General features: G+C 36.9%; 1 protein-coding gene across 3 annotated transcripts in view; it reads right to left on the bottom strand.

Annotated features, from left to right (window-relative positions):
* The window catches only part of Mcm9 (minichromosome maintenance 9 homologous recombination repair factor), a 75,949-nt gene extending 61,808 nt beyond the window's left edge, over window positions 1-14,141 (bottom strand). Inside the window, exons 1-5 of one of the 3 annotated variants that reach the window (XM_078019327.1) lie at window positions 13,823-14,141; window positions 10,610-10,928; window positions 5,748-6,064; window positions 4,577-4,658; window positions 538-738 (exon numbers count right to left, since the gene is read on the bottom strand). In XM_078019327.1, coding sequence (XP_077875453.1) covers window positions 538-738; window positions 4,577-4,658; window positions 5,748-6,064; window positions 10,610-10,913 — 904 coding nt within the window. In that variant the 5' untranslated portion in view covers window positions 10,914-10,928; window positions 13,823-14,141. The remainder of the gene's footprint in view (window positions 1-537; window positions 739-4,576; window positions 4,659-5,747; window positions 6,065-10,609; window positions 10,929-13,822) is intronic. The other 2 variants (XM_078019326.1, XM_078019328.1) reach the window with 2 other exon arrangements.
* Between the last annotated feature and the right edge of the window lie 168 nt (window positions 14,142-14,309).

Raw genomic sequence — 14,309 nt, 5'->3', positions numbered from 1 at the left:
AAATCTTCAGCTAAAACAAGGAGAAGTTGTCTTTATTGTCAAAAATACATTAGAAAGGGGCTGGAGTTGTGGCTCAGTAGTAGAGTGCTTGCTTGGCATGTGAGGCACTGGGTTCAATCCTCACCACCACATAAAAATGAATAAAAGTATCGTGTCCATCCATCTACAACCAAAAATATATTTTAAGAATACATTAGAAAATAATGGCTTGAAGAGAATAAGGTTTTACAACAGGATGAGTTTTGACTTTTTAAAGAATTGCATTCTTAATTGGTAAAGAAGGTAGGAAACTCTAAGACTGCTCTGACAGTATAACAGTTGTTTAAAATAACTGAAAGAAGTAATCTCTAGGAAGATCTATAAGTAGAAAAGACTATGCCAGAAAAGGGAGACTACATCTAGAGGTACTAAAGCTACTCTTTGAACTACACCACTGACTTATGCAGTACATAAGGCTGTTCCCAAATCACAGACACCGTATTTAACTACTGAATTTAATACCATTAGTTCATAAGCTTCATTCCCTTAATCACAAACCTGCGAAGGGATCATTCTTATAGTCTTCCCAAAAGTCTTCAAATTCCTTTCGGATTTCCTCATCCATAATAATCCTTGATGACTGCTCATTATTTACTTGGACGTAGTTGGCTTTCAGCACTATCTCCACTTCACAGCGTATATCTTGCTGAAAGGGCTTCCACCGTTGCATTACAACCCCATAAATAGTGAGGTCATCACCTGGAAAAAGCACCAAGTAAATCCAGTAATAGCTGCATCATGCATGTTGCACACAAATTCATGTAACAAGGGACCTGAAATTATAAATAATTTGCTCATCCAGAAAATAATTTGGGAGTAAAAGGACACCCCTGGGCTGGGGATGTGGCTCAAGCGGTAGAGCGCTCACCTGGCATGCGCGGAGCGCTGGGTTCGATCCTCAGCCCCACATAAAAATAAAAAATAAAGATGTGTCCACCAAAAACTAAAAAAATTCTCTCTCTCTTTAAAAAATAAACAAAGATTCCTAATTTTTTGGGGGGGAGGATCGAATTCAGGGGCACTCAATCACCAATCCACATCCCCAGCCCTATTTTGTATTTTATTTAGAGACAGGTCTCACTGAGTTGTTTAGCACCTTGCCATTGCTGAAGCTGGCTTTGAACTTGCAATCTTCCTGTCTCAGTCTCCCCCAACTTTTTTAAAGGTACTTGTATATGCAGAACTAAAACCTGAAATCAGTATTTTTATTTTTTATAGTATGTGATAAACAAAATTATCATTCCTCACAGGAAAAATAATTTAATGGATGATTTATTCATTGTTAGGTTGGGCAACATGTTCATCCTCTCAAGAGTTTCTAACAATTTAGTTCCAATTTAGAGGAGATGCTGCAGCCAGGGTATCAATTTGGTGTCAAAAAGAGACAATCTCGTGATGCCTAGCACTTAGTGTAGTTTCATACAAGTTTATTTTTACTTATTTGTTAATATTTTACTCACTACCTCCTTTTAAAAAATTAATCAAAGGAATTATGAAATCAATGAGTACCTTTTCTATTTCAAAGCAGGAAAGCACAAAGTGACAACCCAGCTCCTGCTTTCCTGGTGTTCCCTTCCTACTTGAAAAAAACACCTATTTTTGGTAGATAGAATATTAGATTGATGTATTTTTCCTAAAAGGCCTGGGTAGTTCATATAGACATTCACCAAATGATAACATCTGTGCTTATTTCATACAATGCAATTTATCAGTTAACAATGAAATATGAATGCTTGGCATTCAGTATTTTGGTACTGCAGAAACAAATGCCAAAACCAAAAGAACAAAAACCCATAAACTTAATCCCCGCAAATTTCAATCACATTGAATACAGGATGTTGGACATCTCAAGACTACATCTTGGTATTTATATTTTGCACAACAAACACTGTCTCAGAACTAAGAGGCAAGTCTTCATGCCCAAGCCTTTGTGCTATGTGTATTCTATCTGCTGATGCAAAATGCCTTTCACTCTCTAAATTTCAATATGTAATGTATAATCTGAAGAGCTTTTGATTTCCTGAAGAAAAGTAGTCCACAAATGCTGAAAGCCTGGAACCAACAGTGCCAATTTACAGAATAGAAAGTACATTTCTAGTTACAGGCAACTTTAGAGTGATAAACACTAAACAGGCACTTTACATGTTTCCAAGATTTTTCCTAAGCCACTGCTTAGATGGTCTCCAAAGCCAACTGAGAATAATAAATAATTTACTACACTGTGTGTCCCAATCTTTAATTTATTTATTTAGTTATTCATTTTTAATTAATTTATTTGGTACTGGGGTTTGAACCTAGAGATTCTCTACCATTGAGTGACATCCCCAGACCTTTTTGTAAAAATGTTTTTATTTTGAGACAGGGTCTTGTGAAGTTGCTTATGGTCTTGCTAAATTGTTGAGGCTGGAATTGAATGTGTGATCCTTCTGCCTTAGCCTCCCTAGTTACTAGCCACATCCCAGCCTCCCCAAACCTTTTAGATAAAAAGAACTGAGGGAGTATGTCTGAAAATTAAAAAATAAAAGGGTCTGGGGATGTAGATCAGTGGTAAGCAAACAAATACATACATACATACATACATACATACATAAAACCATAATCAAAGCAATCTTTATGAACATTTACTTGAAAGAATTCTATATTACCATCATTCTAATGGATTTCTACTGAGGAACTTAACTTTAGATATAGCACCCACTAGCAACAATCTTTCAGTAAGCAGTATTATATGGAAAATGTGGAGTACTGAAGAGTGTCCAAGAATGAATGTCATCAAATTTGGATTAAATACCAGCTCTATTGCTCATTTGCTATGTGTGACCTTGGACAAATTACCTATTTTCCTGAGCCCGTTCTTGACCTACAAATTGAGAATAATTAGATTTACATCACAGGACTACAATGAGAATTAGGTCAGATTATGTATATAAATTAATGTAATATCAAAAATATAGTAAGTGCTCAATAAGTATTAGCTATTTTCATAAAAAACTTGCCTTACATTTATAGAGCAACTAATACCTCTGTAAACTCTTCAACATTTAAATATTTTCATTCATTCAAATACCTCTTGAATGCAAGATTTGTGTCATTAGAACAAATGTGAGATACATGTGGTAGTCCAAGGCAATGACCATTAATTTTAAACTTTTGTATTTTTTATACTATGTATAAAAACTATTATTTTTCAGGAAGCTAAAATTCTTTTAAACAATTCAATCTCTTTTTGTGCCTCTGTCTTCTACAGCATCTGTACTATTGCAGCCATTTCTAGTCAGACCCATTTTCTCATCTGCTGCACTGACAGTTGTCAGCACATAACCTCCAACTTTACTACTCTGCATATTTCAAATTGGAGTTTGTAACCTAAGCTGTAAATTCCCAAAGGGCAAGGAGTATGTGTGTGTGTGTGTGTGTGTGTGTGTATATATACATATATATATATTTCAACACCAAATTTTATCAAATTATTGCTAATTATTGATATAAAAAATTCTTATGCACTCTTTCTGACCTATCACCATAGACAGTACCCTATCACATCCACACCTAGTTGCTTCATCAGCACCTAAATTGCTCTACCTACTTCCAATTCTCTCCTATTGATTCCAGAGGTCTGGGGCTACAGATAAATGAAAAAAATTGCTATTGACAGACTGCTTCCGTCCATCCTTTATTATTAATGACATTCAAAAGAAAAATAGCTTATGATTTATTTTCAATGCAAAAATAATTCAATTTAATTGTAAACATTCTCTACTAAAGAATATTCTTTTCAAAATTAATGTGATTCCTTTCATAATGTCACCAATACATAGCAGAGAAGAACAATCACCTCCTTTTTTTTGGCATTAGATAGACTTTCTGCAACATTTGACAGTCATATTCTTTGATTCATTTTATATAAGTGTCCACTAAATCCACTAGATTCTTTGTGTGTGTGTGTGTGTGTGTGTGTGTGTGTGTGTGTGTGTGGCAGGGGTAAAAGGGAAAGAAAGATAGATATGTAAATAGATATGAAAGCCCCACACATGTTAAACAAGTGCTCTACCACTGACCTATATCCCCAGCCTGTTTGTAAGTTGCTATAGTTAAGTTATGACACAAAGAAAGGGCCCTCGAACAGAAATAAATGAATCTGGATTCATACTCCTTTGCTGCCACTTAACATTCTAAGTGACCTTGGGCAAGTAGTTCTTTGTGTATAAAACAAGTAGTGGGGCTAGATCTCTAAGCTCCAGTCCAGTTTTTCCTTTGTATCATCTCCCACCTCCATGCCAGTCTGTACTCTCAAGGCGAACAATTAAGTTTCTACATTCCTTTGCAGTGATCTTGGGGAAAATAAAAAGTGACTTTTCCTAATCAATACTTAGGACTGCCTATAGAAGCTAAGGTATGGTGGTATATGCCTCTAGTAGCAGTTACTCAGGAAATTGAGATGCTGAGGTGGGAGAATTACTTAAGTCCATGAGTTCAAGACCAGCCTGGTCAACATAATGAGACTCCATCTCAAAAAAAAAAAAAAAAAAGTTCATACCAGATTTGCAACTGTCTACTAAGTCATCTTCCAGGATAACCTTCATAGATCGTGGAATACTTCCAACAGATAGCCTTTGAACCTAGCAAAAAAAAGAAAACAGAAAACAGATACTAAGCTTGCTTAAATACATACTAAGTATCTAGAAGTCAACAGTATTTGAAATTACTGTTTTCATTTCTCTGGTATTTTCATACAATTTAATTATGATGGGGACTTAAGGAATTTTTCTTGAAAACTGTACCATCAGACATGAATTGGATGTCAACATACTTTATATACAAACAGAGATATGAAAAATTGTGGCATATATGTGTAACAAGAATTGTACTGCATTCCGCTATCATGTATTTTAAAAAATAAAATCAATTAAATGAAAAAAATAAGAATAGAAATCATGCACTAAGTAATGCAAAAGATGGTGTACACCTGTAATCCCAGCAACTCAAGGCAAGAGGATTGCAGGTTCAAGGCCAGCCTCAGCAACTTAGCAAGGCCCTAAGCAACTTAGTGAGACCTTGTCTTAAAATACAAAATGAAAAGGGCTGTGATGTAGCTCAGGGGTGGAGCTCCCTGGGTTCAAGTTCCAGTACCAAAACAGCAATAACAAAAAAAAAAAGAGGTACAAAAGAAAGAAGTCTGAGTCCTTAACTGAAGAGACTATATACTAGCCTTGGATTGTCTATCTCCTGCTTATTTTAGATGAGACAACAAACCTCTGTGATTAGTGAAGGAAAATCATGCTCATTTTTGTTAAAGACAAAGGATACCTCCTTTGGCACAGCAATTAAAACTGAACTGAAATCCTGAATCCTGCTGTACCCATGTTTCACAACCAGTTAAAAATCACTGAATTTCCCCCTGTCCCTAAGTGAAGCATGGCTATTTAGAATTCTTAAATATTCATCTTAATAATAAACATACTTAACCTAATTATTAAGTTATTCCATATCTTTTTAGTAATGTTCTATCTGGAAAGACGATTATTTCATGGTCTCTAAATCTAAAACCTATATTCTGATATATGTGCATCAGTTTTAAGATTGATCTTCCATAAAATGATGACACAAGTCTGTGTACTCCTTTTGTATTACCTAATCCTAACAATTTGACCACAATGGAAAACCACTTCCTCAAATCTGTTGTTTTTCTCATTTATTGGATCACTTACTTGTTCCTGAATTTTGATTTCCTGGTAATCTCTACACCGGGATGGAGATGCAGACAAATCTGAAAGGCAGGTGAATTTAGAAGAATCACAGCTCTCCAAGCTGGGACACGAGGATGGGCGGCAGAAGGTGTAGTACTGCTCAAAGTCAGCCTTGACCACAAATACATGTTTGCATTTGTTACACATGTAATCTCGTTCAAACTCCAGCACCTTCACCAGACTTGTTCGAATCACTGTCCCGGTGACAGATAAAAAGTGTCCCACATCCTTGGTTTTAGGGATGTGTTCCCTCACCAGCTCAGGACAGACAGGCAACCCTAGTAGAAAAACAACATCAATTTACACCTTCAGATTTGACTCCATGGAATATACTCTTCCTATTTCCTGGGAGAGAAACTATAATTTCAGGAAAGAAAATATTTGTATTTTACTTAAGAAAAAAAAATCATCAACTCAATTACGAACATAGAAAGGACTTCAAGTAACAATTTTCAAAGGACTCTCAAAAGCATATATCAAGATGCTGTAATAACCAGGGTTAAAAATAGAATTTATCCTTATAAATTGGCTATCCCAGTAGGATCTAAATATGGGGTATAATTGTAATCATATTTCACAAAGAAAATATTGCTACTTGCCACACATAAAATAAGCTGCGGATTCCTTCAGTAAGTCACAAAGCAGAGAGAGAGATGACAGACAGCATGACGACCAAAGAGTTTCACAGAGCTACCTGATTGGGTTTTTTTTTTTTTCAGTTAAGTTCAGTATTTATAAATACATAAATCTGATGGTGTTTTTAGGTCTTGATTTACCTAGAAGTTTATCCACAGCATCACTTTATTCTTTAAAACCTGTGTTGTTCAACATAAAAAAGAAAACAAACAAAAAACAGGGAACTAAAAAGATGCAAAATGCCAAAGAAAAGTCTAGTGCAGAAATGCCCTTTATATTTGGCTGCAATGCATCACTGAAGTGGAGAGATGCTGGTTGTCATGGTCAAGGCTACTTCCCAACAGGTTTATTAGGGTAGCATTTGCTATACTAGTTCATGCCCTGTGATCTGTTGTTTTCTCCTGAGAATTAAGTGGCTCAAAACCTGATCACTGTGCACACTAAAGATTAATCAATCAGGTTTGCCAAACTCATGAGAAATAACCATAGTAGGTATAATAATACTTTAAGATTCTACAGTGAGCATTTTGATGCATGCACTATAAAAGCCTAACAATAACAGTAATAATCAGAAGGTAGTCCACACTTACATAAATGGCATAACTTAGCAAAATTATCAACTGATGCAAAATGGCATAAACGATGTCTTTTATATCTGAAGGAAACTTCTACCCAGGAAGAATAAAAAGAAGGTATTCTTTGGTTCCATGGACAACTTCTCCTTACAGATGATGTTCCAAGTCCACATATGCTAGATCATGACAAGTCTACATGAAACCCACCCCACCTATTTTTTTTTTTTCAATCAGCACAAGAAAATGTGTTGGAAACCTGCTTCACATTTGGAAAGAAGGCAAGTTGTAGGTATCAGGGAGGAGGCCCAGCCCTACCTAGGTCCATGCTCAGCACTCCCCTCTGTATCCTCTCTAGAGGGTAGCCAGAATAAGGGAATCCCTTACTGTTCTTCCTTAGCAAGGACACTGTGTCTAATCAATTTTATCTCTCTTAAGAAAAACTATGTAAACAATTCCAACCAATTTTCTAAGAAAATTAACTTTTATAAGTATCTTCTACACTTTTATAGTACAGGGCAATATGTCATCATTAATGTTCTCAAATTAGAAATCTTAAAAGTACAGTTTACATCCTACTGAATCATGCAAGTGATACATGTTAGGCTAAGGTGTTTTTTTTTTTTTAATTAGTCTAAAACATGTCAGATTAAATGGCTTGTTTATATAGAAAGTATACTTTTATTTAAAAAGGGTTACAGAGGTGAGTACATTTCTGGGTCTTCAGGTTCTTTTCTTTCATCTCACATGAAGATGTTTAAGATTTTATATTAAGTATGAAATATGATATGTCAAGAACTATGTAATGTTTTGAACAATTAATAATAAAAATTTTAAAAAAGATATTATATTAAAAAGACAAAGGCAACAAAATTTTAAGCAAAACTGGCCATATATAGTCAAATCTTAGAAGTACTGAAAAAGGCTGAGATAGCATTTTAATAGGTCAATTTATTATTAATAAATTTATTTTGACACAGAGAATTTTAATTCCTATATATATTACTATGTATGCTTTTCAATTATCCCAGTTGAATCACTTGGAGCTCAGCTACCATTAGTGCTGAACGCAAGAACCTTTAGCATTCTCTGACCCATTCCCTGATAAAAGAACAAAAAAGTTTTTGAAATAGAGATATATCCACATCAATTATTTTAGGGCCATGGTTCTCAGAGTATAGTCACCAGACCAGCAGCACCAGCATTACTGAGAGGTACTAAAAATGCAAATTCTCGGGGCTGGGAATGTGGCTCAAGCGGTGGCTCGCTAGCCTGGCATCTGCGCTGCCTGGGTTCGATCCTCAGCACCGCATGCAAACAGGGATGTTGTGTCTGCCAAATAATAAAAATAAATAAATATTTTTTAAAAAGTTATCTCTCTCCCTCTCTCTCCCTTTCTCTAAAAAAAAAAAAGAAAAGAAAATGTAAATTCTCAGGCCTCACATCTGCTATCCTCAATTAGAAACTTGGGGGAGAGGGGAGCAGCAGCCACAGCAATCAGTGTTTTAACAAGTCTTCCAGATAATTTGGATGCTAATATTTGAAAACTACTGCTTTAAATAATTCATGAATATTATTCTTTGTTATCTACTTTTCATGTAAACCACTGAAATACCAAATAAACTTTAGGCTAATAAAAATTCCAGAGGACAAAGTAAGAAATATAGGTAAAAGAAAAAAATATATAGGTAAAAGAATAAAATTCAATGTATATCTGGTAAAACAAAGCTGGAAACTATCTTATATTCCTAAGGAGAGTAAACCACAAAGGCATCCTGAGTTTTAACAATTAAATTCCTAATCTGGAGTCTAATATAGAGGTGCAACATACTGAAAATCAGACTATTTCAGGCTCTGATCTTTTACACATGTTGTTCATTCTTCTGGGACACCTCCATCCTTCACTGGCCTTATCTTCTTGAAACCTCCAGCGATTCTCCTAGAACTAATTCTCTGTTCTATGAGCTAATATATACCTTAAACATTTCTTGAGGGAGGCATGCATTGTAAAACAAATGCTGTCATTAAGGTCCTTTACAATTCTGTTTAATATGTAAATATGCATGTATCCATAGGCATGTGATAAATATTTAACTATATAAGATATCTCCCCCAGTCTTGAGCACCTTTTTGAGAAAGGATTATCCCTTACTCTTTGGTTTCCCAAAATGATATGATACTAAGGTAATAACATAATATTTTTTTCAGATAAGAATTGAAAAAAATAGGCTAAATTCATCTGAAACTGATAGGGTCACTTAAAACAGAATTTCATTATTTAAATTTAAGATAAGAGAAGTATAGAACCACTTTCTAACTACTATTTCAACAATTTTCAATTGTTAAAGCCCCCTTTTAACAATCCTTTTGCAAACTTATTAAAAAGGAACATTTCTTCTTGACCCACCAAGAGATTATCTAAGTGCCCTGATGCATAATGATTAATAATCTTCATAATTTTAACCTAGAAAATGTAAATGCAGGTACTATTTTTCATTTAAATCAAATTTCTGCTGGGGAATCTTAATTTGCCTCCAAGGAGGTCTACTCTAACCTTTTTGGAATCGTATTAAGCATTTCTGTTGATTATAAATCCCCACCCTCCTCAAATGTACTATAAGGTAAACATTTATTTTTAAACAAAAGGGTATGTGTATTTTCCAACTTAATTACAGGCCACTTTAAGTATTCTGGAGTCGGCTTTTAATTTCACCATATCCTTCTTTTTCATAAATAGATTGAGGTTGTACCTGCCTTTATTAGTTTATATAATGAGGACAAACTTCAAATTTAAAGAAAACCAAAAGGCTAGGTGGTTAACATGGACTCTAGAGGTAGTTTGTTCAATGAGATAAAGTAATTTGCTCAATCTCCCAGCCCAGCACATAGCTCTAACCAGACATCTTCCAAATTCATTTTTCTCCTTTCATCATTCCACACATCTTTCCAGAAATGATTCCCATGGAATGAAGTAATGAAAAATTATTACACTGTAGTGCTACTTTCCTAAAATTCTTAAGAGTGACTCTTCAATTCTATCCACTTTGTTAAAACTCATTTTTAAATAAAGATAAGGATCAAGGAGCCAGGAATACATGGTCATGACTTTGCCACCAAAAGTTATGATTACTCCACTGTAGTTACTTAAAAATTAAGATGCTTAATTTGTCATTCCTTCAACAAAAATGTTCCTGACAGGTAGACAGTACAATGCTTATCTTAATATATAAGAATAATTAATTTCCTAAAATAGTTTTGAAGCTCACTGGGCAGGATCTACCACTTTTCTAATCCTTACATTACCAACTCTTTTATTATTAGTAGTCACAAAACCTCATAAAACTGCTTGGGATTACAATTTTACACACATAGAGAATTACACATATATTATTGTCTCCACATCTTTTTTCCCCTCTATTAGATGTCTGTTACCCCATGTCCAGAGATGATAATCATTATTCTAATTTGAAAGAAGTAACCAATAGCTACCCAACAGTTATGTATTTTACGTAAAAATACAAATTGATTTTTAGTGCTCTGAATCCCACAGGTATTCTGTTTTCTTAAAATCTTCATAGAAAATTACATGGCAGTAACATTCTTAAAGTGATCTACCTGATATCCTGGCATGTAGATTCTGCTTCATGGAAGCACCCTCAGGCTGAGAAAGGGACTGGAGAATTGTCAAGGCTGACCTTCGCAGTGCATTATCAAAAACAGTTAGCACTTCATTGGGGAATGCATTGAAATATTCTCCAATTTCCATGTTGGTCTCGAAAAGGTTCATAGCATTAACTACAACTGGGTAATGAGCATCTTCATCTCTCTCCTTCAAGATCAGAAGAATGTCATTCTTATGGTATTCTGAAGCATATGACTCGAACACTTGACCCACCAGCATAACTTGATCATTATTCATCTTGAATCTAGATTACTAAAGAAAATGAAAAAATTGTATTATCTCTTTGATATTCAAGATTTTCACAAAATCAAAATGATTTTTTGGTTGTAAATCATCCTGGTTTTAGGTCATGCTATAATCACAAAAATAATATCTGAATTCAAACCTTAACTAGATCTAGATTATCTGTTATAGTTAGTTGTGCAATAACATGTACATTAAAAATGAGAAATGAGGGCTGGGATGTGGCTCAAGCGGTAGCGCGCTCGCCTAGCATGCGTGCGGCCCGGGTTCGATCCTCAGCAGCACCACATACCAACAAAGATGTTGTGTCCGCCGAGAATTAAGAAAAAATAAATAAATGTTAAAATTCTCTCTCTCTCTCTGTCCCCCTCTCTCACTCTCTCTTTATTAAAAAAAAAATGAGAAATGAAATTTAAGCCAAAAAATTAAATGGTACTGATTATGGAAATCCAAAATGATAAAAGTATTTCCCATATCTTTTCCCAAATCTTTCTCTTCATTAACCCTATATTGATATTATAATTTATGTAATGTAAAAGGTAACACTTTTCTTTGACCACATTACATACATACACAGTTGCTCTTAAGTATAATGTCTTAAACACCAGTCTTTTGTCCAAAGTCATTGTCAGTGAAGTTCTTTGCAACTGTCCTGTTCTAGGCTTTTTTTTTCCTTTTTCAATATTTTTTATAGTAGATGGACACAACAGCTTTATTTTATTTTTATGTGGTACTGAGGATTGAACCCAGTGCCTCACATGTGCTAGGTAGCACCCTACCATCTGAGCTACAGTCCCAGCCCTGATTCTAGGTTTTATTCAAAGAAAAGCATACCATTTTTTTATTTCTTTCTTTAATTACACACACACACACACACACACACACACACACACACACACTTTCATATATATTCTACTACATAAATGAAGCCAGTTTTAACTTGAATAATCAATTATTTTCTTTAGAAATGTTTATTTAGAGGTGAGTTTGTTTCCTAATCTAGGAAAACTTCAGACTTCAGCAAAAACAGCTATAAAGAAAACAAGCACACACCTGTAATCCCAGCTATGGAGGAGCTAAGGCAGGTGGAAGTTCAAAGTGAGGCCGGGCAAGTTAGTGAAACCCTGTCTCAAAAAATACAATTAAAAAAGGGCTGGGGATGTAGAGCAGCAGTAGAGCACATACCTAGCATGCATGAAGCTGGGTTCAACCCCCCAGTACCACATACACACAAAGAGCACAAAAGAACTAGACAAACTGAGGAAAGAAACACTAAGTTTTTGAATAATAAATAAGATTGGAAATAAACATAATATATACCAAACTTCACCTATCTCATTCCACTGGCAAACATCATCACCATCATCTTCTTTCTAAATATACACTTGCAGATTAAAAAGGGCCTACCCCCATTCCATTTTCATGAATTCAGACCACAAATTATATATGCAAAAACCAATTCGATGTCCATTTCCTAATATATACCTTGCAAAAGACACTATTCTGGCAAATGAAAAATATAGAAAAAAAAAAGGCTCTATGTCCTCAGAGAACCAGAAGACAGGTCAAATGAAAACTGCCCCACCAGTGGTAAAAAATGCAATACAAATAGGACCACAAAGGAGAAAGGATTTAAATTTAAATGGGGCAACAAGCCCACTTGTGGGAATGTAGCTGCACTGGGGCAGTTACAAGTGAACTGTCCAAATATTTGTCCAAATTTATACATGGTTTGGAAACAGAGCAAATACCTTAGAAGAGGTGTACTTTAATCCAATTTACTTGATTCATCCAACATTTATTGTACTAGGCTGTACAAATACGAGGATTAAATAAGTTACAAAGTTTACAGTTTAACATCCTGAATACGTGTTACATATGCTATATATGATAGCCAGTGTGAGATTAGAGATGAACAAATTTACATCGAAGAGAATAAGTGAACGAAAATTATGAACACCACATTGATAAGTGATTTTGTTTTAGTTAGGTAATAAAAAGTCAGCTGAATATAAAACAGACAAGCCCTTGACAAGAACTAATTACACAGTGCTTCTACAAAGATGTGGTCTTTGCTTAAAAACAAACAAAACCACTGGGATCTCAAGGGTGGCTGCAAGAGAATCCTAAGATTCTCTTAGATGCATATTCAATTTAGAGCCACAAATTCAGCAATTTGAAAAACAGCTCCATAAAGTGAAGAGGGCAGCTGCAGAATTCAAAGTTCAAATTAAAGTTGGATGAAATTTTGCCTAGTTAGACCATCAATTTATATCCTTTTATGGACCAAATTTCTGACAACAGCATACTCTTTCAATACCTGTGCAATACTGACTACTCAAATATTTTATATGCAGTTCGTTGACTCTATTAACACGCCCACCTAGATACAGGATTAAGGCACAACTCTGGAGTTCCCTTTTCCTTTTTTTTCTTATTGAATATTTGGAGACAAAAGCATTTTGCTTTATTTAGTTCTCTTGACCAAAGTGAAGGTCCGTAAAGGAAAATGCAGAAGCATGGGGATCCTGGTCGCCCCGCCTCTCGCCGGCTGGAACCGCGCCCCGAGTCTAGGACACGCCCCGCTCCCCGCGGGAGCGCGCCCTCGCCGCTCCTCCTCCAGGCCCGCTCGGTGGCGCGGCAGACGTGGAGCCGACCCGCTCCCAAAGGAACGCTTTACAAACTAAATTCCTAATCCACAGGGTCTGGGCGCTCAGCCCCTGCCCTACGACACCTCCGCTGGTCTGACCCGTTCCGGGCTCTGCTCCCGGGCAGCTCCCTCGACGGACCGGTAGCGGAGCTAAACAGTTTCTTAACTAGAAAGACGTGAGCGAGACTTGAGACTAACTACTAGAAAATAAATAAATAAACCACCGTGAAACGAGGCAGCGGCTGTCACTTACCGGCTGACACGCAGTGTCAGCTTCTCCGGGGACGCGCTCCTCCCAAAGGCGCGGGAGCTCCGGCCCGGCGGCGGGGTAGTCCTCGCAGCCCCCGGGGCACGAGGAACCCAGTGGGGGCGGGGCGTGCGCGTGGCCGCTCGGAGCGCCTCGGGCCGCGGGGGCGCGCAGACTCCGCAGTGTTAGCTTCGCGCGGCTGCTCGGCCAGGCCTGCGCTCCTGAAGATCGCCCAGCCGCGCACAGCCTCAACTTTGCAGCCCCGGCAGCTCTTCCGGGTGGAGACGCAGGCGGGCGCGCGCCCCGAGTCGCGGTGGGCCGCGAGCGGTGGGGCGGAGCGGGGCGGAGCCGCGCGGGTTGAGGAGGAGCCAGCAGGGTCGTGGGCGGGGTGAAGGGCGGAGTGCCGCTGGGATCTAGCGGCTTGCTCAAGGCCGGACTAGGGAAGAGGGCGCTGTGGGGCCGTTGGGGAGAACAGAGGATGCCAAGGAATCTC

Source organism: Ictidomys tridecemlineatus, chromosome 8 (assembly GCF_052094955.1).
Source record: "Ictidomys tridecemlineatus isolate mIctTri1 chromosome 8, mIctTri1.hap1, whole genome shotgun sequence".
In the NCBI taxonomy this organism is placed as follows: domain Eukaryota; kingdom Metazoa; phylum Chordata; class Mammalia; order Rodentia; family Sciuridae; genus Ictidomys; species Ictidomys tridecemlineatus.
Note: the sequence above shows the minus strand (reverse complement) of the source record. Positions and strands in the feature narration are given on the sequence as shown.